The sequence below is a fragment of the Glandiceps talaboti genome, chromosome 11 (assembly GCF_964340395.1).
Source record: "Glandiceps talaboti chromosome 11, keGlaTala1.1, whole genome shotgun sequence".
NCBI classification, from domain to species: Eukaryota; Metazoa; Hemichordata; class Enteropneusta; family Spengelidae; genus Glandiceps; species Glandiceps talaboti.
This window is the reverse complement of record NC_135559.1, coordinates 8,916,609-8,944,532: the sequence shown is the minus strand read 5'-3', so window position 1 is coordinate 8,944,532 and position 27,924 is coordinate 8,916,609. Positions and strand designations below refer to the sequence as shown.

General features: G+C 33.6%; 1 protein-coding gene across 1 annotated transcript; it reads left to right on the top strand.

Moving 5' to 3' along the window:
* The first annotated feature begins 361 nt into the window (after positions 1–361).
* LOC144442304 (amine oxidase [flavin-containing]-like) lies at positions 362–21,368 on the top strand. Its single transcript, XM_078131616.1, has 14 exons — positions 362–517; positions 6,977–7,071; positions 12,017–12,157; positions 13,625–13,729; positions 14,729–14,820; positions 15,244–15,385; positions 16,221–16,373; positions 17,510–17,669; positions 18,179–18,275; positions 18,499–18,552; positions 18,919–19,074; positions 19,498–19,609; positions 20,389–20,451; positions 21,123–21,368. The coding sequence occupies exons 1-14, from the start codon at positions 445–447 to the stop codon at positions 21,291–21,293; spliced, it is 1,614 nt and encodes a 537-aa protein (XP_077987742.1). The 5' UTR covers positions 362–444; the 3' UTR covers positions 21,294–21,368.
* The last annotated feature ends 6,556 nt before the right edge of the window (positions 21,369–27,924 follow it).

Below are 27,924 nucleotides of genomic sequence, written 5' to 3'. Positions count from 1 at the left end.
TAAACATTTATTCGAGTGCCTGTGGGTCGGGTAACCGGAACCAAACACCTTTTTTTTCCTAGGCCACTACTATTAGGGCATGGATGTATTAGGAGAAATAGATTTGACGTTTCCTTAGTTGGTTTCACTTCAGTAAACCAAAACCAACTCAAACTGTAAAAAACTTGATTTAATATTCATTTGAACTTTCAGGCCTAACTCTCCTAATAGTAATATGATAATATATCCATGTCCTAACTTTGTCGTGTCACACATGACCCCCCGGCCATGACCCCCCGGCCATGACCCGACTTAATGCGACTGCAGTTTACTGTCAGCTAAAGGTAAACGTGTGCATGTCAAATAAGTCAGCAAATCTATTGGTCTGTCAGTAAGTGATAGTGAGGTCTGCTGTTGATAGCAACTCCTGACGTCCACTAGAGCTGCTCTCGAAGCAAGTGCTGCATGCCGTTGATTGAAAACGTCGTCATGGCGAATAATAAGTACGAAGTTGTCGTCGTTGGGGCTGGAATAAGCGGTGAGTTGCAATGGCATTACATCTATGCACGTACCTCTACTTGCCGCAAACGTACGTAGGGAGTGTACGATGCGATGGGGACAGCTGTTTACGTACACCCAGAGACGAAAGTAGATATTTACTAGTCCGTAACTGTTCCAATAGCTGTAATGATAGAATGCATGTGAGTGCGACCTTTGTCTGGATGCCAACGTAACTTGGTGTCTAACTCAACAACGAGTTGTAAATCGTTACGATACCGTATTATATAGGAACTAGACTAGTGCGAGCTATGCATGCTATGTACGTACATATTTCAACAGCTGACTTGACATCGGGTATGTCTGCGCGCGAGCTTTCACTTTTTCACTGAGCTAGTAGCTTTTACCCCGTACTCTGTATTGGCATTCGTAGTCCCTACTACATTGTATCACCGTCGGACTGGAGGCTACACATCTACCGTAAATTTACCAGTTTTTAGCGCTACTTCAAACTGATCAAAATATGAGTCATAAAATCCCATCTAGTCCCTAATACAGTTGTGTGAGAAGTTTTTGTCGCCCTGGTCAGAAATATGAACTATAATTGTTTTTCTAATATAATTATTCATTACAACTGTCTGTTTATTTGTACATTTTTAACATAAATGTAAATGTAATATGATTTGTATAATTGTTAATTATTTAATTCAATGCAGTGAAAATATGAATATGTTTCATATCTTGGATTATGGCTGTGCAAAATATAATTTGTGAAATATTCTGTACTTGATATTAATTTATTCATTTGTTATGTTTGACAGTTTTTGTGTCAAGAAATAACACATTTTTGTAGTTATTATGTCATTATTGAAATTTAAATGGTTGTCATAGAAACTCAGCCTTGCAGCTTTTCACTCAGGTGGTAAATCATGAATTTTTTAGCAGTATGCGCCCTTTCTGAATGTTTTATTGAAATGAAAGTCATGTCGACCTTGAGAGGAAGTTAAGCTAAGCACATCAATGTATCTCTGTCTGGGATCTGACCTTTAACCATTGTGACTAATGGGATTGAATCCTGTATAGCTTAACAGGCCTACTTTGGGATTACGGTTGAAATTTTTGGTTGAAAAATCAGTTTGGCAGAGATGTTGAAAAAGTTGGTTCAAAACTAAAAAATAAATCCATTTAATCCTTATGGCTCTTCTGATGAGATAATAAGATTACACTAATCCCAGTTTAGATTAGGATTAAAATGTATTTGTTGAAATCCATCATCTGATAAGGCTTAAAATAATCCATGTTTCACTGATAAGATTACACTAATGCAAAAACCTGGGATTGAAACTTTGACCTGTGTTACCTTGTTTGAAATATTCATTCACTCTCTGACTTAGAGTTTGAAAAAAAAATTCAAACCTGTGTTTTTTTTACATTTTAATAGCAATGTAAAATACTGGGAGTTGATAAAGAAGGATTTGTTGTGAGTATAATACAAAACTTAATTGTAATGCAAAAAAAATGACAATAAATAAATAAATAAATAAATAAATAAATAAATAAATAAATATATTGCAAAACGACAATGACTAAATAAATAAACGGACGGACAGACAGACAGACAGACAGACAGACAGACAGATATATAAACAGATAATTAAATGAAATTAGAAAAACATGAATTTTGTTCAAATTTTCATTGGAAAGGAGTCTACTGAAAACTACAAATCTGAAAAAATAGTTTTAATGGTAATTTCATGAATCAATTAAGATAATAGTAAAGGACTTTTACACAATGAATACTGAGATTATGGTGTTATATGTAGATACAATTATAAATGTATTACTCCTGGCATGGACCTATAGCAGCACAACAACCTTTTATACTTCAACTCTCTGGGGAGCATACAGTCTACAGCATTCTCATAGGATTAAAGCATCAAATCTTGCCCAAGGGCTTTAGCCATTCAGAAACGTGATAGCAAAGATGATAGGTTTGAACCAGCTATGTGCAGATTCTGAAGGCAGCCACTCTAACTGTCGTGACTTGATTCATATTATAACCTCTCGCTTCAGCAGTTTTGACATAATACTTGTTTGTTACTTCCTTTCATCACATCATTCACCTAACAAGACTTATACTTAGTCAAATTTAATCTGGTCAATCATGGAAGTACCATGTGCATGCCCAATTATAAGTGTCACCTTTGTGCAAAGTTTGAATGAAATCTGCCATTGCATATTGGATATGGCAGTGATATGCACAAACACACAAACACAAGACAGAATTAGCCATTCATTTAGCCCCCCTCCCCTCTAGTCTCTGCTTTACTGAAGCTAATGTTTACAAATCAATGTGGAAGTGTATGTTTATCATAAATGTACAGCCATTTTGTTTTAGTGTCATTGCCATTTTACCATGCTAAAGTGATGGTTAATATATTTTGACAATTCTGTGAGGAAGCTTTTTACTGAAGGTGTAAATTTTTGATAAATTTGATTAATGTTGCACAGATTTCACCAGATGAATATAATACTTTAGTTATATAACCTTGACAGGAAACAGTGTAATTACAATGCCAGAGGAAATCCCGAATACTAAGGAGCTGTGACCATCTGCAGTTTTCATGCTTGACAGCCTAAATTGGAACTTCGTGCTTGAATAATCTAGAATGATTGCAAATCCAGATTATTTTCTAAGGTTGCACATGCACTATTTGTGTTAAAGGAAAATTCCAGTCAGACTTACTTCTGCCTTTAGTACATTTGTATTGATTACTGCTGTCAACTTATAGGAAAAGTCCAGTCAGGCATTTTTCTGCCTTTAGTACACTACCTTGTATTAATTACTTTCAAGTTAAATATGATTTGTGGTCATAAAATATCATTTCTGTAAATTACTCACCTGATAAACCTTGTAAGCATGGATCCCCACAGCACTTGATGTGTTTGCAGACATTGTGGGGATTTCTTGCAAGGGTTTGTGGGAAAACCTCTGGTAAGAGTGACATTGCAAATAATATTCTAAACTCTGTCTAGACAACTGCAAAGAGTGTCAAATGTTCAATTTCATTTTCTGAGGCTTTTAATTTCAACTAACCATGATTTCCTGCAAGGGCTTATGGGAAAAGCTGACTATGACATGTGCCCATCTGTATGCCTTGACAGATACAAAGAATATCAAAATTCAAATTTCAGCCACTTAAGCTATAGTTTCAAATAACCATAATTTCCTGCATGGCATTATGGGAAAAGCTCTAGCTATGACATCAAACATGTGCCCATCTCTGCCATAACAGATGCAAAGAGTGTCAAAATTCAAATTTCAGTCACTTGCGCCTTCAGTTTGATGATCACCCTTGACACGTACCTCAATTCAATATATGCATGTGTTAACTTAAGTGGTGCCTGTCTTTTGAGCCATCATATGTTTTGCCATGTCTAAACTTAGAAACTGCACTCAATTTACAAATTGCACAAGTTGTAATTAAATATTACTTCGGCAAAGATAGACGCAAACTATCGATGTTCGGTATAGTAGACTTCATGAGTAGGTGATACCAGTGCCTAGTTTACATGTGGCTATAATCACTCTAATCAAGATAGCATAAACATGGAATGAAGGTAAATGTGTCATCGCTTAAGGAAAACTTGTTACTGGAGACACCACCCTACTGTGAGTGTAATTCAACCAATATCCATTGATAGTTTATAGTAGTTTTAATTTGTGTCAATCTGTGTTTTTTCAAGTTGCTGATAGTTAATTTGCCGTTTTTCACAAGAAAATTGACTAAAATGTATTCACTAGGAATTGTCATGCATTTTTTGGATGGTTTCTTTTGCCTATCTTGAAGAATATGAATGGTAATTGTTGGTGTTTTTGCTAATATTATAAAAATCCATTCCCTGAATTCAAATCTTTGTTACCAGTACTTCATTTATTTTCACTGTTGTTAAAGAGACTATTCAGGATGATTTCTTTCAAACTTTGCACAAAGGTGATGTGATACACATTTGTTTTCTATAAAGGATAATGTAAACTTAGCCTTTTGGGCAATACACTTTGATTTATATGCATAATCGTACAAATCAGAACTGAACTGACAATGCTGTAAAAGAGGCTGTGGTTAACAACGATGGAGAAAGCAGTGGAAAAAAAGAATGTGTGTCGCCTATTTTATGTAGTACATGTATTATAATGAATACAATGACACATGTATAGATGCAATTTCAGCCTTAGGAAGTTGCCGTAATTACTGGCATTTGCAGGTGATAAAGAGTCCAGTGCAGGTGAATTTTTGTAAATACTTGCATTCATTCAGCAGGTGACATTTTAAATTTACTAGCATTTGACAGGTGAAATTCCAACCTTAGCTGCATTTATGATTTGACAGACAAATTTTGAAGCCCATTTGCATATTGACTATTTTCATGATAACGGGGAATTTTTTCTATTTACATTAATTTGAACATTGTCATTCAACAAAATTGATGATTATTTTTAATCCAGCAGATAAACATGACATTTGTGACAATGCATTTTAATAAGAATTAAAGTTATATTTACATTATTTTACTTTGCTCCTAAGTTTTATGTTTTTAGGAGAATTTTGCTTTTCAAATTCAAGTAGAGGAACCCTCCTTGTGGTGTCATGTCATATATTCTGAGGTCACATTTTAAAAAAAATAATTTCACAGAAACAATTTAATTACTGACAACTAAAACACAGTTTTTTAGAAGATCAAACTATAGCCTATGAACATGATGAAAGAATGTTTTTCATTTCATTTTGCAATTTGAGTTTTGTTGTTTCAAAAATGTTCATCTTGAGATCAAGAACATGTCAATTGTATCTTTCACACTATCCTCATAAAACACAGATGCATTTCTTTAATCTTATATTATTTCCTTTAATCCCGAATTTCTGTAAAGGAGACAGGAAGGGTAAAACTAACCCAACGAGTCCACAGTCCTTATAAGTTTCACATACCATAATGTTGAGGTACTATAATGTTGATTTTGAATACTGGTACTGGAGAAATCAGGTAAACCAGGCATAGGTTCCAATACAATAATTATTATCAAAATCTTTATCATTTATGTGTTCAAATAAATCAGCAATTTGTTAAATGGTCGCCTCAGAGCAGCATCCTGGTGCCCTAGTATTGATGAGTGGTGCCCTAGTGTTGATATCTTTGATTATGACAAATGTAAAGAAATCATGTAAAACTGTCATGGTTTTCGATACAATGCACCTTTATGGGTAATGCCAATGTTATTCATGGGGTTTCTAGAAACAGAAAGGGACTCGGTAATAGTAGCATAGTTGCATGCCCATACAGTTCTCCTCTTATGTAACTCCAGGAACAGAAAGGGAAAATCAGGTGAAAATAGCACTATAGTTTGATATGCATTTTACCTTGATTTTCTTTAGAATCCCGGTAATGTAAAGGTCTTGTGCAATTCAAGTGCTATAATTGATTCTGGAAATTATTCAAGTCAGGCTTACCAGATTCTATCAAAGTTCAATCCAAGTGTTTGACTTTCTCATTATAAACATCCATGGTAGCTCATTGCTTGCTCTAGCTAATCCCCAGGGGCCTATAAAAGAATCCCCAGGGGCCTGAAATTGTGACTTTCAGAATATAGATGTTGGTGTGCAGATGTGTGGGAGCAAATCTGAAGTTTTCAATGGATTAATAACGCACACAATGATGATGTTTGGACGTGAATAGAGTCATAAAACAAACACAGCTTGCTTTCTTGTATTTGCACTTTTTCAACGTGTCAATCAAAACTGCAACAACCGAGTGTTGAAGGCTGTCTGCAATTGTTCGACATTTTCTCAGTTTTTTAAATTGGCCATATCGATGAGGATTGAGTATTTATTTCGGATTTTGTAATGAAAAAAAAAGAATTTAATTATGGCTTCCTTCTTGGAAAACCAATGTGAAACAACATATGCCAAGTTCTTGTTTGTATTCAGTAAATTGCAAAAGATTAATAAATGTGTAAAATGTTTGTTATCGTACTACGTACAGTAATAAACATTTTACACATTTTTAGCTTTTTCCAAGTTACAAACACGGACTTGGTTTATAATAATAATAATAATAATAATAATGATGATAATAATCTTTATTTATACTGGATAGTTCTTTAAGCATATAAACGCTTGTCTCCCACGAAGTCCAGTGTGGGCCATCCTTCATGGGTTCAGTGCTAATGCAGGAGGAAACCGGAGTACCCAGGGAAAACCTTGTTGTTTGACAGAGTCAAACTGAACGACACTCTTTTCACAGCGTGGTAAATTTAATCGAACCCTGAATGGGGTTCGAATCCCGACTGCAGTGGTAAGAGGCAAGTAGTTTAACCACTCAGCCACTGACAAATGTTGTTTCACATTGATATTTCAAGTATTAAATTCTTACACCGCTTGAACTAGGTTCATCAAAGTGATCATTTTTACAATGGTTGGTTTTTGATCTTTTCTTGATGTAGGCTTGAGTGCTGCCCGTTTACTTGAGAAAAATGGCAATGATGTTATTGTACTAGAGGCCAGAGACAGAGTTGGTGGTCGGATGTATACAATAAAGGTATGTATCGTTTTGGACACACACTTTGTTGCATAAGTCACCTACAGATGATGGAGGATGCATTGATGTGTTTCTGCTACATCCAATTTCCCTGATGCAGATCCTCTGTGTAGCAAGATGCAAATGATATCATTGGTATGCAAATGATCAAATTATGTAGACAGTGTATGTAGATATCAGTTAAGCAAATATTATCATTTGTATGCAAATGATAATATGTGTACAGCATCATTCTCTCTACAGCTGACTGGCATGCTAACTGATGTAAAAACCCTTGTATTATTTTTTTGCTGCTTGAAATAAGGAGAAAAATGTACTCCGGATTGCAAGAATGGGCATTTCATCGTAGTTACATTGTTGTAAGTTATATAGGGACAAGGACATTAACAGTTATTAATATTAATAATGATAATGGACAGATGTTTCTTGTTTTGGAAGATATGCAAAGTGTTTTAATATTTACTGGTTAGTTCAATTACCATTTGTAAAGTATGGCCTGGCGTTTTCCAAGGCTGGGAATTGTAATATGTACAAAAATAAATCAATAATTTAAATTAAATACATTTGACAGGTGTAGAAAATAAAAAAACTACATCAACACATTTTTTTTGTTATTAATAATTGCCCTCCTCTCTCAAAACTTATAATATGTGTTTTTACACTGCACTCCTCTCTCAAAGTAAGGAACTTATAGTATGTGTTTTTTACACTGCACTATGTTTAAGTTACTGGCTGGCCCTGGTGTCCGGTTACATTTACGTAATGATAAATACATGTGAATTGGTTCTCTCATAAACTTTCTTTCTATACAAAATAGTATTACATAAACCCCTTATCGATTGTTAGTATTTTCAATCCTATGTATATAATTAAGCAATTGTTATGCCGGCCCTCACCCTTCCCCCCCCCCTTTCCTTTTGTCTTTTGTGTGTTTTCTCTGCTGTGTATTGATCCTTTACCTTTGTACTGTTTTGCATTTGAGTGGAAAATAATGATATTTAAAAAAAAAAAACCAAGGTGTGACATAGCTATAGAAATAGATGATACAAAAGAACACTTGTATATATTGAGTTTATCTGTGTAAAACAGAAGATGTATTACTGCAGATGATGGAGGATGCATTGACATGTTTCTGTATATATTGATATTGTAATGCTGAGCATGTATTGTGTATTCAAGGAAGTGTCCATTCCCTATTGCAATCAGACTCAGCAAACAATTAAATACACCCTAAAATCTAGTGGCCCCAATCATAGTTTAACTTAAACCTGTTACTTTACTTAAACTTATGAACAAATCAACCTCTGATCAACATATATCTGATCATTAGTATTTTAACAATTTCAGGTGTTATTTATTGTTTGTTGCATGACCAGAGTGAAAAAATAATACTCCAATTACAGCTAAGTACAGGTTTATGAAAGGCTGGTATTTGTACGAGATAGTATTACTTGTGAGTATACCATCAGAAATAAATTGAAAGGGTCACTGTGCTCATGATGTCAACAAGGAGATCATAGCTGAACCTACAGAGTTTATGATTATAACCTGGTAGTATCATTAGTTCATACGTAACATACGATGCTGTTGGCCCCACCCATCGTCTATTTCGATCCATCATTAAGCATGCTTGAGTGGGTATTTTATGTGGTAAACATTCAGTGCTGCATTAACCAATATGTTTTTAACTATTGTTGCATTTTTTGCCGGACACATAATTCGTCTATTCATGAACCTTGTTTCTGCTGAATATTCATGATATGCAAATGATATAAATAATTGATACTAAAGGCTCATAATGTATGCAACCATTACAGGCTAAAATATATTTACAGGTGTTTGAGGTTTTTTTCATATAGATGAATTTCCTGATGATACTATTACAGGGTTCATACAGTTTGCATCTTAATTTGGCCCCTAACTTTTCAAAATGTATTTCTTTTTTAGTTGTTTTTTGCTACCAAAGTAAAGTGTGCTGCAATGACACTTTTAAATTTGTAGTCCATTCAGAAATTTAAAGGAAATTTACATTATTTGATATAAAAATATGTATACATAGTTTTCATGCCTGAGTGTATAATCTTACCAATTAAACAAATCTTCATTCAAAGACAAATCATGACAACAGGAAATTGTTAATATTAATTTATGATTAATTAAAATAAAAGAAATGATTCTTTGTGTCATGAATTACGTCAAGACAATGAAAAGATGTCTAGGAAATTCCTTGGGAAAATTGCCATTCTCTAGACTCACATTTGTGCAGTTTTTGTCTTCTTGCAAACTGTTATCCAGAAGGGGGATTGTATATATTACAATGGGCTCTGTCCATGTGTGCATGGCTGTCCATAATACATCATTTCTCAGACGTGCAATATCCCAATTTTTCTTTCAAACCTTGCACAAATGTGACATGTCAGATGGGACATATGCACCTCACTTTGTTTTGCGACATGTAAATTTGACCAATTGGCAGCCGTATTTGAAGTTACTACTTTATATCAAGACACTCTGTAGTATTCATTTGTTGCCTGTAATTTCTTTTAAATCATGTCACCATTCAGTCACATAGAAGAAGTAAAAAAGTATTTGAGGGGCTGTGTCTTCTGTAAAGACTTGTTTACTTTCAGTTGCTGTATAGGTGCAGTGGTTTTTACAACAGTGAGTTCAATTGTCATTCATTTTATTGAAATGACATATACACAGTCAAGTTACTTAGGGATCTGATAAAGACAGAGGTTGCAGTATGTGATTGCTTTAATCCATTGCACTATTAGAAGCTGCTATAGATCATACAGGGTATGCTGCCCAGGGAGTTGAGGAAGTAAAGGGCCTGGATATGATGCCAAGGGTACTAATAATTGTGAAGTGCTGTGAGACTGTACATGTACTAGCTAGCTTTTAGATGATAATAGTTACAGGATGTCTAAAAATTTATTAAATGAAAATAAATATTAAATTTCACCAGGATAATCATGACACTATATGCCATCAAACCTACATGTATAATTGCTCCAATTTCTCTGGGACAAAGAATGCAAGCATGAAAATAAATGAAATACCAGTAGCTTTTGTAGTGGCATCTAGTGCATACCTGTGAGATTGTGTACTAAATGAAAGAATGATAAATTTACAAAAAATATGCTGAGAGACTGTGTTTATGGAAGAACACTAATCACGTACCAGGACAATCATGGAACAGAAGTCTCCATTTACATATTTTGTCATACCTGAGAGACTGTGTTTCTTTAATAAATGGAAGAATGCTAAACTGTGTACCAGAGCAGTCATGGAATGGATACCATCAAACTCATTATTTTTGTGTGTTTGTGAAAGAGTATCATATTGTGTAATTATAGAGAATTTATGACATCCTATACCAATTGGCCATAAATCATTTAATTAAATGTTATTGTTATAAATCATTATGAAATTTAAAGAGTACAAAATTGATACCAGCTAGGACAATCCTATTAAAATAGAGTATCCAGTAGTGTATCGGACTATTGGATTTCATTAGGCATGCATACAACTGAATTCCACATACCTGCACATTTGTGATAGCTGGTAGATTTTAAGGACAAAATAAATGACTTGTTCTCGGTACGTGAAATAGAATATTACTGCCTAGATTCATAAAAATAATGAATATTCAATTTCTTGGTTGACACCGTAACTTCTGCTCCATGTGCTTCACTTGCAGAACTATAGGCACACATGAGAATTAGTCGACCTTGTTCTATTTTGACTCACTAGCATGAGGTAAAAAGCTATCAAGGTACCGAGAATTACTCTTGGCTTTACAAATGAAATTGTAGTACACCCCTGACAGTGTCAACAGATGGTAGTGAAATTTTGGATTTGCTTTAAAAAAAATGTTTTGACTCGTTGAGTATGAATTTTCGTTGGTAACTCTGAACGCAGAGTTCTTGAACATTAATTCACCCTTGTACTTATCTTTATATTTTGTATAAAATCAGTAATTATGATTATCATGATACTGAATTATTATTTTATTAATTTCCTTTGCACACCATGTTAAACATACTTAAGTTACATTTATACAGCAAACACACACAGCATATTAAAAAATTTCCATTTTTTCTCAACTTGAAACTTTGAACTCCATGTAAATTGAGACTTGCTAATGCCAACTTTGTTTGTCAGATATCCATTTATATGTAAACCAAGATATTGTCAAATATATTAGTCACAATCTTAAATGATATTGTCACCTGGGTGGAAATCAAACTCGGGTGAATTAACAAGACCTGTGTGCCCCAAAGCCAATTTGACGCACCACTGGTGCACACAATTTGGCTTTCTCCTATCTCTGACTGTGTTGTGACTCACAAGAAATGTCAGTTTTTGTCATTTTGACTCAACAACAAAATTTGGCTATCATTAGAGGGCACACTGAACAAGACATCACTCTAGTTATCTTGAATTTATTTATACTGTATAGTTCATGGCAGATTTAATCAAACCTATACTAGGACTTGAGCCCTGGTTGCAGAGGTTTAACCATTCAGCCACCGACAACCCAATTATCACGCACCAACAACCCAATTATCATGTACTGACAACCCAATTATCATGTCTGGAAAACAAAAAAGTGATGATAATCATGATGTCAGTTAGAGTACACTTATATAACATGATGATGTGTTCACCTATTTTGGAATTAATCATATAATGTATGGGAATAATGTTGTCTCTGCCTGCTTCATTTTCATAATAAACTGCAAAATATAGATTAAAAGTTCTTTTCACTGTATTGACCAATTTTACTTTAATTGTGTTTTCCATCCTCAGGGATGGACGTCTGCAGAAATTTAAACCTATATCCTTGAAATATTTATATCTGGTACTTATTATCTTTTGCCCCAGTGTGTAAAAGTATGTCTGCTAAACATTTAATTTTGTCTGATTTTATTCTGCCTAGGATCCTGAGCACTTTGACTACTGTGATCTTGGCGGCTCTTACGCTGGTGTCACACAGGACAGACTATTGAGAATTGCTTCAGAAGTTGGAGTTGAAAATTATAAACTGAAAGAAGATGAAAAATCTGTATGGGTAGAAAATGTAAGCCAATACTGTGTTTTCCCCACAAATATTTTTTACTTTTATTTTAATATGTTATTGGATAAAAAAGTGAAATCTTTGTGTGATTTTGTAGTACAGCGATTGCCAAAATCCTGACTTGTCGACGTTGCAGCAGTCTAACTGATAGTAAGTATTCACTTCAAGCAATTGATTTTGCAGAATTATTGATGGTATTACTCAACTGCTAGGAATTCAATTGTGACTGTGACAGGTACAATATCTCTTTTAAGATTTTATGCAAACTTTCCCTTCTTTGGACAGTTAATACAGTGAAATACTTGGACAAATTATTAGCACTGAGCCTGTATTGAGAGAAAAGTAATTGAAACAGTTTTGAACGTACAGCTATAGTTAACGCCTAGTAAATTTGTACAATCTGGTCTTGCTCAAAACTAATTATCACAAAATTAGTTTTTACTTCTGTTATTTCAATGTCTAGTAATTGAAGTTATTTTCAGCGTGATTGACCATTACAGCAAAGAAAATAATTCCTCTCCAAACTGGCAATAATGTGACTTTTTATGTTCTTCCAATCAACGGTTTACAGCCATCAAAATTGGAAACTGGATGAAGCAATCACTGGCTAATCAATAATATCTAATAAAAACTGCTGTCAAGAGTAGATTTTACATTGCAGTTTTGCTCAGTTTCTGTTTAGAGATAATTATCACAATACTTGGATGAACTACCTGTAGGATTTCTTGGTTATATCATTAGCACTAAAATTTGTGTAAATTGTCAAATTTTTAGGTTATTACAAAAATTTCAAGTATAGTATTATTTTGTGTTTGTGCATTGCATTTATTTTGTCAAAAAGAGAAGGAAAAATTTGTCTTTTTTGGGGGCAGAAGACATTCTTTGATGCTTTCAGTTTGAAATATGAAAAACATTTCAGATTATTTGTCTTCACAGAACTTGCATGAAATTAATATTTAAATGCATTTTTAAAGAAGAGTACTTACAATTTTTGAATAACATTGTTTAAAAAATTAAGCACTTCCTTCATTTAGAACAAAATTGTGAAAATTGACATATCTTTAGGTACATGTATAGTATGTTAGATACATTCAGATTTGACCATTTTATGATAAATATCTGTAGATTTCTTTATTTTATGTGTTTTGAAGAACAAAAATGTTACTGTTTGGGCAGGATCATGTCACATTCTCAACAAACTAGGCATTATGAAATCAAAACCTCACATTAAAAATAACTGCTTGCTTAAGACTCACATATATACATGTACATGCTGCTGTATTTTGGAAGAAAATATCAAAGATATAAATAAGTAAAAGGGAATTTTCTAAATGTTTTAGACCAAAATTGTCCTTTGAGTTTGGAGCCAGATGTCCCAAATATGCCATTTGCAATCATGTACATATACATATGTCATTACGTTCCATGCAGTTTACACTCTCAAAATCCCTGTTTTTATTTTTTTTCCAGGGTAGAGGAATACCATATGAAGGATATTTTCCCAGATTCTGGAATCCCTTAATATATTTAGACTTTAATCATCTTATCAGAGAATGGGATAGACTTGGAAACATGGTGAGAGACAATCAAACATTTTGATTACACATTTAGGAAATACACATTGAGTCTCATTGACACTCAATCAGGTGCAACTGTCCATAATCAAGATTTTCATTAACTGTGTTAATTTTTGCTCTCATCTTGAAATATTGATACATTGTGAGCTATTCATTTATTTTTAATGAATCTACCTATTATTAACTTGCAATTATGTTTCAGCTACTAGGAATTCTCTAATTAAAACTAGATTTAATCAGTTTTGGACAAAACATTTTGAATAACTGATATTGATCACGTAAATAAGATATCATATAATTCAAAACAATTCATTTTATCATTGTTGTCATTGTCGTGCAGTTATCCAGCTTTTTCAGAAAACAGGAACACGTCTCCTAAATATACTAGATCAGAATTCATAATTTTGTTCAAACTATTATGTAATAACAATATTTAAAATGAAATCTGTGATGTTATTGATATTATTAATTATGATAAAATTGTTATCCTTCTGTTTCACTGTTGAAAGAATTTAACTTAACATATACCTCAGAAATAAATACTGGGTTTTTTCACCACCCATTCTTATAATATCAAGAAACAAAATCAGTGGTCACATGCAAATTTTTTCATATAGGTCAAAATTAAATCGACGGTAAACTATTTTAAAATCCAAAATGGCTGATGAATACTGTTTTAAAATGGCCGACAAATACCATCTTAAAATGGCCGACAAATACTGTCTTAACTCTATTGGGATATAAAAAAAATAGTTTCTTTGAAAACAGGATGGTGAACCCCAGGTTATAAACAGGCCACTCTTAACCATACAACCATGACTCCAATAATGATGATAAAATAGAATTTATTATGTTTGACAGTCAGTTGAACTGTACCCATGGCAATACTTCACATCAGCTGCATCAGCCTAACTTTGTTTGATTGAATAATCTATGCTGTCATTCCATTGTTGAGTGTTCATTAATAAAATAATGGTATTATTATGATGTTTCTCAGATACCAGCTGATGCACCCTGGGATTGCCCACATGCTGAAGAGTGGGATAACACCACAATGCAGGAATGGATAGAGAGAACATTATGGACAAAGTAAGTAAACATTTGTAAGTCTGCCCACGTTCATTTTTGTGTCAAGCGGTAATAACATCATTGAAGTCCATAATTACAAACAGTTTGCAATTCAAATTGATTGCTGATTCTGTTAGGTTTGGTTGCTGATTCTGTAAGATTTGGTTACCGATTCTGTAAGATTTTGAAACAAAGGGGTAAAGCCAAGAGTATTACAAATTGCCTTATACCATGGGTTTTGAAGTGGACAAGGTCTAGGCTTATACATTCCATAAATATTTTTTTTAAAAGCACTTGTAAAATGTTGTGCATGTAATATTGTAAATGTTTGCCGAATGAAATAAACTTATTTTTCAATTTAATTGAAAGTTTTTAGTCATTGTCCATATCTTGATATTTAATTGATTTCATATGTCTCAAAAATTGCATGATTTATTTTTTCAGGAAAATGAAAGACTTCGCCAGGCAGCAGGTTCTTATTAACATATGTGCAGAACCTTATGAGATATCAATGTTATGGTATTTGTGGTATATAAGACAATGTGGAGGATTCATGAGAATATCATCAACAACCAATGGTGGGCAGGTAAATAATTCTATTTTATGCAAATTAACAGATGTTAAATTATCAACAACCAATGGTGGGTAGGTAAATTAATCTATATTATGCAAATTAACAGATGTTAAATTATCAACAACCAATGGTTGGCAGGTAAATTAATCTATATTATGCAAATTAACATGTTAAATTATCAAGAGCCAATAGCTGACAGGTAAATTAATCTATATTGTGCAAATTAACATGTTAAATCATCAACAACCAATGATGGGCTGGTAAATTTATCTTTATTATGCAAATTTAAAAGATGTTAAATTATCAACAGCAAATGATGGGCTGGTAAATTAATCTTTATTATGCAAATTTAAAAGATGGTAAATTATCAACAGCAAATGATGGGCACTGAGGTAAATTAATCTTTATTCTGCAAATATGACATTTATCATGTTTAGGAAATCTACTATGCAGTCTGCTTTTCTAAAAATGCCAGAAGACAATTGTGATGTCATGGAATGCATGCCTTGACATTATCATTATGCTAGAATAGTTTGATCAAGGTGTTATGTACGTATTTTTACTTACTCGGCTTGTGCCACTTTAATTGCAATGCAACTACCTGTGGAAAGTGACATTAAATTCCATTCAAATACGAACTTAAGAATGAAATTGGAAATTGGAAATCTAGTTTTGGTTTAGCTTAGAGCATTTTAAGCCAACATTAGACATTTTCATGAAAGCCAGTTGGATATTCATTATATCACGTAGTACAAATGAGACCCCCTCCCCCCCCCCCCCCCCCCAAAAAAAAAAAAAAAAATAATTAAAAAAATCTTCTTCATTGAATCTGGGCATTCACTTTTAGGAGCGTAAATTCATTGGTGGATCTCAACAAATTCCAATCAAAATGGCAGAAGAATTAGGAACTGATCGAGTGAAATTGAAGTCTCCAGTTGCTAAGATACAACAAAGGGATGATGGTGTCATGGTTACCACACTTGATGGCGATAACTATAAGGTGAGGTGACAAATACATCTATAATTGATAACTGTTGATGAGATGAAGACATACAACTTAGATATCATTAGACAGTTGTAGTGATTCACATCAATCGCCTACTCTCACTGATGGTAGACTATTTTTAGCAGAAGCTGAATGATTATCATGATAATGTCCATTTCAATATGCAATTTCGCGAAACGCTCAAAATTGGTAGGTAGGATAGAAGTGTGCCCTCCTGTCAATGGTTGACTTTGTCATGCTGATTATATTTATTCATTTGATACTCATCAGTGTGGGGTCACATCAATCGCAGTAAAATGTATCAAAATTTTGTTATTTACTAGATATTGTAGTCACATTATTTATCTAAATTGTTTTGTTTATTTAACTTTGAAAAATGTCAGGTCGTCCAAACAGGTGACAAACACCTATAAATGTGGACCCCAAAACATATATATATCTATCTATCTCTGCATTGTCTGTCTTCTGTTCTCAGCCATGCTATTTATATAATGACTCCATAATGGGTGGTCTCCGTTCTCTTACTTTAATATAATTAATTACTCACTGTTGCCGCCGTATATCATAATTTTCAAAAATAAGTTAATTGTCTTTTTGTACTAACAACTTTAATAATAATGATTAGATTTATTTCAGTATGCTATCACTTTTAAGACATCGCCATGGTACTACGATTGTATATTTAACTTCTCACAGTACTGTGATGCTTCATAAACCCCTCAAACTCATAACATAATTTTGCCACAAATAGCAAAATGTTGTATTTTTCAATTGTGCATGTTTGATGATTTTATTTGTTTTTACCAAATAAATAGTTATGACTAGAGGACCTTGTTTTTTCTAACACCTCAAAATAAAAAGACAAATAGTTTATTCTTGTATGGGGGGGGGGGGAGGTAATTGTGGTGTTGTCTGTGTCTGTTTGTATGTCTGGCTGTCTGTCTGTGTCCTCACTTATACAAAAAAGACAGCAAGCTCAATTCAAACAAATTTATATGCATTCAGATCAAATCTGGTCTTTTTGTTACATTCTAGTGTAACTATATGTAATCATAGCCAAAAAAGTGGCCGGATAAATTTAAACAAAATTATACAAATACCAATCAGATTTCTTTCTTTCTATGTTGTAGTGTAACTATGTAATCATAGCTATCCCTCCACCATTGAGATCAAGAATAACCTTTGAACCTTCACTGCCATCAATGTATAACCAACTTGCACAGAGACATCCTATGGGAGCCAGTATGAAATGTATTGCATATTACAAGACTTCATTTTGGAGGAAAAATAGTAAGTTGATTATGTAAATACTATGTGTGTACCTTAGTCTGGATGGTACCGATGACATCATCTCTTTATCGACATCTATAAAGCTCATTGGGAAATCATGAAAAAAAATGTCATGCAAATTAGTAAACCTCAACTGTTAGAATGATATAAACAATGTGTAAGTAGCATCCTGACCTGACAAATATGCCATATTTGTGAGCTAGATGTGAAGAGAAATCTTGAGATTTAGGCTAGTGTGTACCAATAACTGTATATACAAACTTTATTTTTTGCAAGGGACTACTTCATCAGTAATTGCAGTTGAAAAAGAACAGACAAAAATGTTTGGCTGAAAACTGGAGGGGCTTTAATTAACTCGTCAAAGTTATTCAGCGTCATGACAACCCATGTCTATATCACTCAGGTTCAGTACTCTTACGGTAAAATAACATTAGCAGAGATAATTTCTAGTATTTTGCAGTAGATTACATTTACTGTTAAATTTAACTTTTTGTGGTTATACTTCACAGGTTTAAATGGTTCAGTCATAGCTATAGATCCAAACTTTCCATTTGTTCATGTCTTAGAAGAAACCAAACCCGATGGTCGCTTTCCAGGATTAGTAGCGTAAGTCGTACATCAGGGTACATGATGCCCATAACTTAATAACTTACATTTATTTCTGAGTATTTAGTCACTCTACTTGATGTACATATTACATTCTATGAGATTCCTTGCTGAATTTAATTTTAAAAAAATAACTGTATATTTATTATCTGATTCATGTTAATGCAAATAAATGATTCTTTGAAGAATTGATGTTTAAGTTTTTCACATTTCCATTATTCAGATTTGTACTTGCAAATCAGGCCAGAGATTTTGCCGAAAAAACCAAGGAGGAAAGGTAAGACACAAACACAATCAACAAATATGTTTGGTGTATCTTGGTAACTGAGTAAAAATTATCTGATGTGAAATCGTGAATTGAGTTGGTCTAATTCTAAGATATGACAGGTGGGGTTTGAATACCATTTCTTTTACTGGAGTGGTTTCTAATGTGGAGTGACATTCCCCTTTAATTATTGAAAGTTGAGGTATATTATCTAATTTGATAGAATTATTTAATACCACTCTGGATTCCTTCGTCCACATGTGACCTTCTGTGACTCTCATCACATGTCTCGTATAAGCCATGAAAAGAGAAATCTTTTATGAAAATTTCTCAACTAATGAGTTAAGAATAATATGAGATTTGTTATTTTTTAAACAGGAAGAGACTGGTTTGTGAAGCCTTTGCTAAAACCTATCACAGTGATGATGCTTTGGATCCATTATTTTATCATGAGAAGAGTTGGATGGAGGAACCTTATTCTGGTGGTTGTTATACAACTATTGTCCCTCCTGGCCAGTTTGTCCAATATGGAAGGTAAATGTGCAAATTAGTAAAATATGAATAAATTATGCAAATGTACAATTATCTTTTCTGGCCTGTTATATGGAAGATGAACATGCAGATTAGTAAAATATGAATAAATTATGCAAATGTACATTTATCTTTTCTGGCCTGTTATATGGAAGGTGAATATGAAGATTTGTGAAATGTGAATAAATTATGCAAATGTATAATTATCTTTTCTGGCCTGTTATATGGAAGGTGAACAGGAAGATTTGTAAAATATAAATAAATTATGCAAATGTACAATTATCTTTTCTGGCCTGTTCTATGGAAGGAGAATATGAAGATTTGTAAAATGTGAATACATTATGCAAATGTACAGTTATCCTTCTGGCCAGGTTGCCCAATTTATGGAAGGCGAAAATGTAAATTTAGTTTTTTATCTTTTTAAAGGTATCTTCGGAAACCAACTGGGCGTCTTTTTTTTGCTGGATCAGAGACCGCTACAGAGTGGTCTGGATATATGGAAGGTGGTGTTCAAGCTGGAGAGAGAGCAGCTAGAGAGGTAACAATTTAAATTCACTATGTTTACTTTATTCATTAACAGTGGAGGAGAAACAAAGCATGAAATTTAAGTCACTATGACTCGACTGTATTAAAAAACAGTGAATGGACATGATTACCAGCTGAAAGATAATATGTGCATGATCCTTATATTTAAAAATATCTGTGGAGCAGAATTTTCAATATTGGAAGCAAAATTGTAAGTGAACTGTAAAGTTAGAAAACTTAAGCCGGTAAAGGCACACTACCAAGTGAATGAAATTACTCTAGTACAATGTTTGAATGGGATTGTATTTAGAGTTCAAGGATCCCAACGGATGCATCATGGTCGGGTACAAGTTTCCTTTGATGTACATGTATACTGCAGGTGCACAATCATCCATTTCCCCTCCAATGTCTGTATCATATAAAACTAGCCATAATGTTGAAGGGGCACAAACTGAGTTTATACATTTTTTGGTATCATTTTTTCCTACATTTTAAAAGGTACTCACAGTATTCTACTTCCTGATGTACACTTAACCATCACTTGCAATTGACTGAACTCAAACCTGGTATTAAGATATAACTTATAAACAATCTGATGACCTAATTTTTTTATATGTCTCAAAAATATCAAGGAAATCCCGGCTTGTTTTTTTTTTAAATGATAAAAATACCGGCTTTATGCAGACTAGCTTGTCCCCACTTCATAAATGACATATCCATGTCATTGTTGTTACCTTATATATGGTTCTCTGTATTGAAAGTGTGAATTTTTATTTTCATTTTACCAACCAGATATTACATGTGATGGGTAGAATTGGAGAAGATAAAATTTGGCAAGTGGAACCACCACATCCAGTAAGTTAATTTGGAAATTGATAATTAAGAAATGTTAAAGTTTTCTTTGTAGCACTGTGAAGTTATCATGCTGCTATCAGTATATCAGATATATGGACTTAAGGCTGAAAGATGTCAAGTTTCATGCATATCAATTATGCAATTTGCATATTGATTGAACTTATAATGCTGCCATCAGTATCTTGGATACAGACTTTATCTAAATGAACTTTTCTGAAGGATGTAAAGTTTCATGCGTATCAATTATCAATTTGCATATTGATTGATAAGTTAAGCAGCCATTCTTATCTCAGACAGACACAGTACACATGAAATTGACAATGGCTAAGTATGAATAGTCAGAGATTGCAAGTATTATGCATATTAATTATCCGATTTACATATTGATTAACTAGTATTTTCAAGCTGTTAGCTAATACTTGGCTGAACCTGGCAACACTAAAATGTGATAAATTTTATCAACTGTCTTGCTCTTGTAAAATTGTCATGCATATTAAATATTCGATTTACATATTGCTTAACTTGCATTTGCAAGCTCTTAGCTTACTTGAGATGTAAGAAGTTTTATCAACTATATTTTGCTCTTTTAAAAGTAAATAAAAATATACTGGACAGTATTAAATTTACTTGTTATGGTACACAGATTTTTAATAATTGTCTTTCTTGTGCAGGATGTTCCATCATACCCTTTCCATACAACCTTCCTGGAGAGGAATCTACCATCTGTGGGAGGATTTCTAGCTGTGATGTCATCGGCAGTTGTTATCAGTGGTGCTGTGGCTGCCTATGTTGCCTACAAGAAGGGCTACATTAATGTACAGATTGATATGAAATTTAAGTGATGTATGTACAAATATGTGGATTTTTAAAAAGTAGATGATTAAAGCTTGTAGAGTTGAAATGCGATGACAACAAGTCAACCCAGGTCCACAAAGTTTGATGACAGAGATCACAAACTTTGATGACAGATACCACAACATTTGATGACTAGGATCTCAATGTTTGATGACAGAGATCACAAACTTTGATGACAGATACCACAAAATTTGATGACTAGGACGACAAAGTTTGATGACAGATCACATACTTTGTTGACAAAGACCAAAATTTGGCAATAAACATCACAAGATGGAAATGTTTGATGACTACGACTATAAAGATTTTCGTAAAAAATATTGTGAAGGTTAATGACAAAGATCACAAAGTGTGATGACTCAGAACACAACATTTGATGACTCAGAACACAATGTTTGATGACTTGGACTGTAATCTTTAATGACAAGTGTGGCAAAGTTTTTGATGACAATTTTTTTAAGACCACAAACTTTGATGGCAAAGATTATAAAGTTTGATGACTAAGGCCATCAAAATTTCTGATGACAAATATTTTTGAAGATTGATGACAGAGATCACAAAATGTGATGACAAAAGCTACAACGTTTTTGAAGACAAATATCACAGAGGACAAAAGATCACAAAGTTTGATGACAGAGACCTCAATGTTTGATGACTCATTCGGACTACACAAACTTTGATGACAAACTATCACTAAGTTTAATGACAAAGACCACAACATTTTATGACTCATTAGGACTACCGGTACACAAACTTTGATGACAAACTATCACTAAGTTAAATGACAAAGACCTCAACGTTTGATGACTCATTAGGACTACACAATCTTTGATGACTAGATTGAACATCTATAATGTTGACAAACATAATCAAAACTACAAATTGATGAAAAGGTGTTCAAAATTTGATGACCATTCACATCACAAAATTTAAGGTACACATTAACCCAGAGACTTGCCTACCTAGTTTGACAATGTCGTTCACCAGGGGCGTGTTCGATTTGCACACAATCATAATGACCATGATTTATCCACCACAATCATGATTTCACATTTGATAAGTACCAATCACAATCATGTTTAGCAATCACAGTAAACATGCCCCAAACCATTATTGACGTGATTACAAGATGGCGGACAGCGTAATATCATAAGTGGATTGCGAGCGCATGGCTGATGGCAAGTTAGAAATGACAGAAAACATGATGTAAATAAATTGTGTTCGCTCAGATTAGTATTAATTTATCATTGCAATCAGTTTGACTTGTAAAATCATTTAACTATAGGAAATGTGTGAAACTTTTTGAAATGTTTACATGTAAATAATCATGATCGTGATTCAGCGTTTTATTTACAACCTCTTTTTGAGAAATGGCGTCAGATTAATCACACAACAAAATTATAATGATTGGGCAAATCGAACGCACCCCAGGACACAAGACAATATGGGAAGTCAAGTCTCTAGGCTATAGGTAGACCTATGAGAAACATTTTTATAAAAATTCTTTAATTTCCATGCTTTAAAACTAGAAGTGTTATGTTCTAGATACGATAGCCTATACGATATCTATACGATAGATTTAGTGGCCTTAGAAGAAATAGGTGAAGTAGCATTGTGCCTATCTTAATTATACAACCTGTTAGACTAAAGTAAAGTGATTGCACTTTGTCACACTCGTTTACAACCCATAACACCCAAGTAAAGCCATTCCACTGTGTCACATTCATGTACAACCCATAACACCCAAGTAAAGTGATTCCACTGTGTCACATTCGTTTACAACTCATAGCACTCAAGTAAAGTGCTTCCACTGTGTCACACTCGTTTACAACTCAACACTCAAGTAAAGTTACGAAAGCCGCTGAGGGCCATCGTACTTCCTACTTCAATTTACACACTCGTACACATTTCTCACTTCAAAATTCGTATAAAGTGATTGCATTGTGTGCCATTCATGTACAACCCATAACACCCAAGTAAAGCCATTCCACTGTGTCACATTCGTTTACAACTCATAGCACTCAAGTAAAGTGCTTCCACTGTGTCACACTCGTTTACAACTCATAACACTCAAGTAAAGTGATTGCATTATGTGCCATTCATTTACAACCCATAACACCCAAGTGAAGTGCTTCCACTGTGCCTGTTAACAGCATTCATATCAGGTGTAAAAGTAATTGCTGTAAGCCTAGTATATGGTCTTTCTAATGTAGTCAGTTTGTAAATAGTGTTTACATCAAGGGTTATTTGACTGTGATCAATAAGTGATTTTTGTGCATGTATTTGGTAAATCTGATTGGCAGCAGTCATCATAGACTGTCGACAGACGTTCATGCCTTTTTGCTACGTTTTATCTAAAACTAAAGTCGTTGCCTCGCTCCGATCCGTAGCAATACTATAACCGTGTACTGATCAGCAAGTGCCGAAGGCACTCACAGTTTGTGCCTTCAGCAATCACAGTTCGTATCAGTATACGCATTCGTATTCAGTGCTACAGAGCGAGGCGACGACTTTGATTTAGGTGAGGCACGAATGGCAGTGGACAGTCTACAGTCATCGGTGTACATCAATGATTATTTATTGGGCTTCCATTTCAAAGATAGCCATTTATTACTTTTCATATTATGTAAAGCTGTGATTTATTCAAAATGGTGCTGCCAGAAAGTTTATGAAGAAACCACTAAGTTACATGGTAATATCAATTTATGGCCATGTGAGGGCGTGCTTCATACATGAAAATTACCCCAGGTGCCATGATTCATGAGGGTGCTGGTTGACTTCTGTTAGAAAAATATGGCTTTATGATATGTCAATAAATTGCAGGAGAATGGCCATTTTGGGTCATGTGAGGGCGCACTATATACATGAAAATCAGGCCACTATATTCAAGCGTTGATATGAAGTGAGAATCAGAAGTGGAAATTTTAGATTATTCAACATTTCTTTCAAATTTTATGAAAAATATCCTCGTTATTATACAAGTAAAAACGAAAAATAAGAAAAAATACTGATTTTTTTACTTAATATATGAAAATTAGGGTGACTGTATTTTTTTTCCTGTTTCTCATTACTGAACAAGAATAAGCAAGTGTCTGTCGACATCATCTACAGTCATGGCGACGGTGGCGACACTTGTTCATGAACAGAGCATTTATACGCAAGTTATTCAAGTAGGGGAGAAAACATGTCAATTGTGTAGAGAAGCTGGGAAAGGTCTCGTTACCAGGAATCTAATAAAAAGAAGATAGAGAGGAGGAAAAGGAAAGGCAGAGAAACATGAAGAAGATGATTTTTTACTTTTTTCCATTTTTTTTTAATCAACCAACCAAAATTTGTGGGAAATTCAAGCACAATTTATATACATCAAAATCACATGATATCCTGTTCAAAGTAGAACCACTTGTGTATTGTTACACCAGGCTATAAAGTAAATAATGTATTAAAGTCTATTATTACCAAATTTTTATTTCAGAGGATAAATCATGTCAGAAAGTTTCAAGAAAAATCAAAATTTGGCACGCTTGCATTATCTTGGGAGATGTGTACAAAATAGATAACATATTGTGTATATTTTTGTCTGTACTGTCTATTCTAACTATGTATCATTGTTTAGTGTTGGATTGTGTTCATATTGTAATAAATGTTATCTAATAGTGATTTCTGTGTCGTTAGTTGGATTATTCATCTACCAGTTTATGGCCTTTGTCCACATACTAAATGAAACTAGACAAAATGACCCATTACACCTAAAAATAAAAAAAATTCTTTGGTTTCGGTTACTCAACCCCACCTAGTTTTTCCCTGCCGACCCTACACTTTTTAAAAAAAATATTCGAGAAAAAAATAAAATAAAATCATGAAAATTGTGAAGTCTTGCCAAAAATATTGGATGCGGAAACTGACACCAAAAAACTGTTCTTCCACTCTGTAATGGCTATACATGTGATGAGAAGAAACGAATAACACAGAGACCATTTGAAAACAACGGAAAACATAACTACCTGAACTAGATACTCACATTATGAAAAAGATAATATAATATAAGATAAAAGATCTACCTACCTCACCTATTCTAAAATTGAGCGTAATCGGAACCACAAGATTTTTTTTAATTAGGCCTTATATGAAATATAAAGCATTCTGTCTTTGTTCCTCCAGGGGGTTCAAACTTAATTAGTTAGGTTTACAGGAAAGCAATGTGGATAAAAACAAGTAAACAAACAAAAATAAATATCTCAGCCTTAATTACAATAAAACCATTAACATTTATGCATACCTTTTACAACATTCCATATTGTCTTCTGGCATTGTTAGAACAAATGATTGTTTAGCAATTTCCTCAAATTTTTTAGTGTCAACTAAATTATGTTATCACACATGGTATATCTTACAGCTCTTTTCAAAGAAGCTTGCCCAAGCTATTAAACAAACTATGAAAATCAGTGGACCTTATCACAAGGTTTCATGTCGAGATAGACACCATAAAGATAAACAGACAAACATCACTTACACCGTGTGGGCTCTGTATTTAGTTAATGGTATAAACAGTAACAGCATGCACACTACTGCAGTTACAATAGACATGAGGTATAATTTCTTGAAGTTCAAACACATCCATGGTCAGCAGCTAACTGAACTGTTTCTTTCATGCAGTTACTGTTTATATCATTAACTAAAAAGAGTCCACACTTTGTATGTGATGTTTATGTGTTATCCTTTTGGTGTTTATCTCAACATGAAACCTTGTGATCAGGCTCACCGATCTTGATAGTTCATTTAACAGCTTGGGCAAGCTTCTCCGAAAAGGACTGTAATACCAAATTTGCCTCCAGTCTCTTACAAGCGATGGTTAAGTATACTTCAGTAAAGTAGAATACTGTAGAATACTGCATTGCAATTTACGCCCCCAAAACATATTTGGCCAAGAAAAAAAAGAATTGTTTCTGATCAGGACAAGTTTGTCTAAAATGGTGTGACGATGCCTTTTTTTTTTTAAATTCTCAACAAACCTGTCACTCAATCTACTATTTATGGCAGTTACTGTGGCATGTGTGTATATGGGGCAGATGTCATTTGCTTGTTCATAATTGGCTCTACAGATGTCTTCACTGAAGTGGAGGTTATATGTATGTTTCCCATGGATCTGCAGACTGCATGGGCTGGACACACACACAAAAAAAGACCGACGCGGGGGGTATTCAAGTGATGCACACCTTGACCAGAAACAATTCTTTTTTTTTCTTTTCCTTTTTTTTAAATTTATTTATTTATTTATTTATTTATTTTTTTTTTTTTGGGGGGGTCTTAACTCAGCTTGCTCCCCTTTAAATTCTGAGACTCACATTTGGTGTACTGGTACAAGAAGAATGGGGGAGGGGGGGGGAGTGGTGGTACATCAGAGTTGACTGGGGATGGGGGAAGTTATTCAAACACACAACACAAGATTCACACTTTTCTGGACTTTATTACAAAAGTGTGATAAATAAATACATTCCATTTTTGTATCTTTTTAACATCTCTTTTACAAAATCAAAAATCTGTTATTTACACTGGAGACGCCTGGTAACCAGACATGATCTTTTACATTTTTTAGAAAAAACATGTCACACAGTGAGTCGGGGGGGAAAAAAAGAAAGGAATGTCATATTCTGTACAGTCCAAATTTATTGAAATTGTAAACCGCAAGATTCAGAACTTTACCAATATTTACAATTACAAGCCTAAAAGTGGCAGTGAATTTTTTCTAGTAATTTGGGGAGTCTTTGAAAGACAAAATAATTCTGCAGTTGAACCACAAGAGGGCAGTATTGTATTTGGACTGTACAATGACATTCAACAGTGTTCAGAAAATGCTACTTTTAAGTAAGAGTACTCCAAAAAACAACACACACACTTTTTACAGGTTTGAAATTCCCCCCAGAATGGGAAATAAACGGACAAAATTCATCAGAGACATACAAGTTCAAAGTCATGCCTATGAGGCTACAGCATAGTTGATTTTGAGTGTACTGTACATTTTGTATCAATATTTTCAACATTTCTGTAAATATTCGAAAAAAATGGTAAAGAAATACATCAAAAAGTTAATTTATTGCTTCATATTTTATTGGTTCTAAATCGATGAGGCCATGTCAAAATTTGCATTGGTTGTAACCCATGTTGTCATAGAAACCATGGTCATTATCAATGTTCAAAAATAAGTTTTCCCGCCAAAACTATATTAAACGATATCTGTTCACCTCTCACAGCCTTTTCACTATAGGATGAGTCATTAAATTCTAAGTCACTTTTCTCCACAATTGGCATAACTTGATAAAACGTGTGACATTATGAATATGTCATTAATTTGGAAATAAAATGAACTGAAATGATATTTTATTCAAATATTTGGGTCAGAATTGTATGGTTTACGATATTATTCCATTAGTAAATAAAAAGTCATCAAAATGAGAGAGAATTATTGGTAATTGGGGCAATTTGTAGACATTTTCATCCTTATCAAATTTGGTACCAAGCATTTAAAGTGTGTGTATCTCTTATCTACAAACAATAAAAAGTTCTATTCGGCAATTCTTCAATGTTTTGTTTTTTTAAATTATTCATGAAACGGTTTAGAAA

Bases quoted from the DNA above. Each gene is read 5' to 3' on its own strand.
- LOC144442304 (XM_078131616.1), top strand. From the start codon at position 445: ATGCCGTTGATTGAAAACGTCGTCATGGCGAATAATAAGTACGAAGTT. The intron at 17,670-18,178 runs GTAAGTTGATTA...TATACTTCACAG, and splicing joins TTCATTTTGGAGGAAAAATA to GTTTAAATGGTTCAGTCATA. The intron at 20,452-21,122 runs GTAAGTTAATTT...TTTCTTGTGCAG, and splicing joins AAGTGGAACCACCACATCCA to GATGTTCCATCATACCCTTT.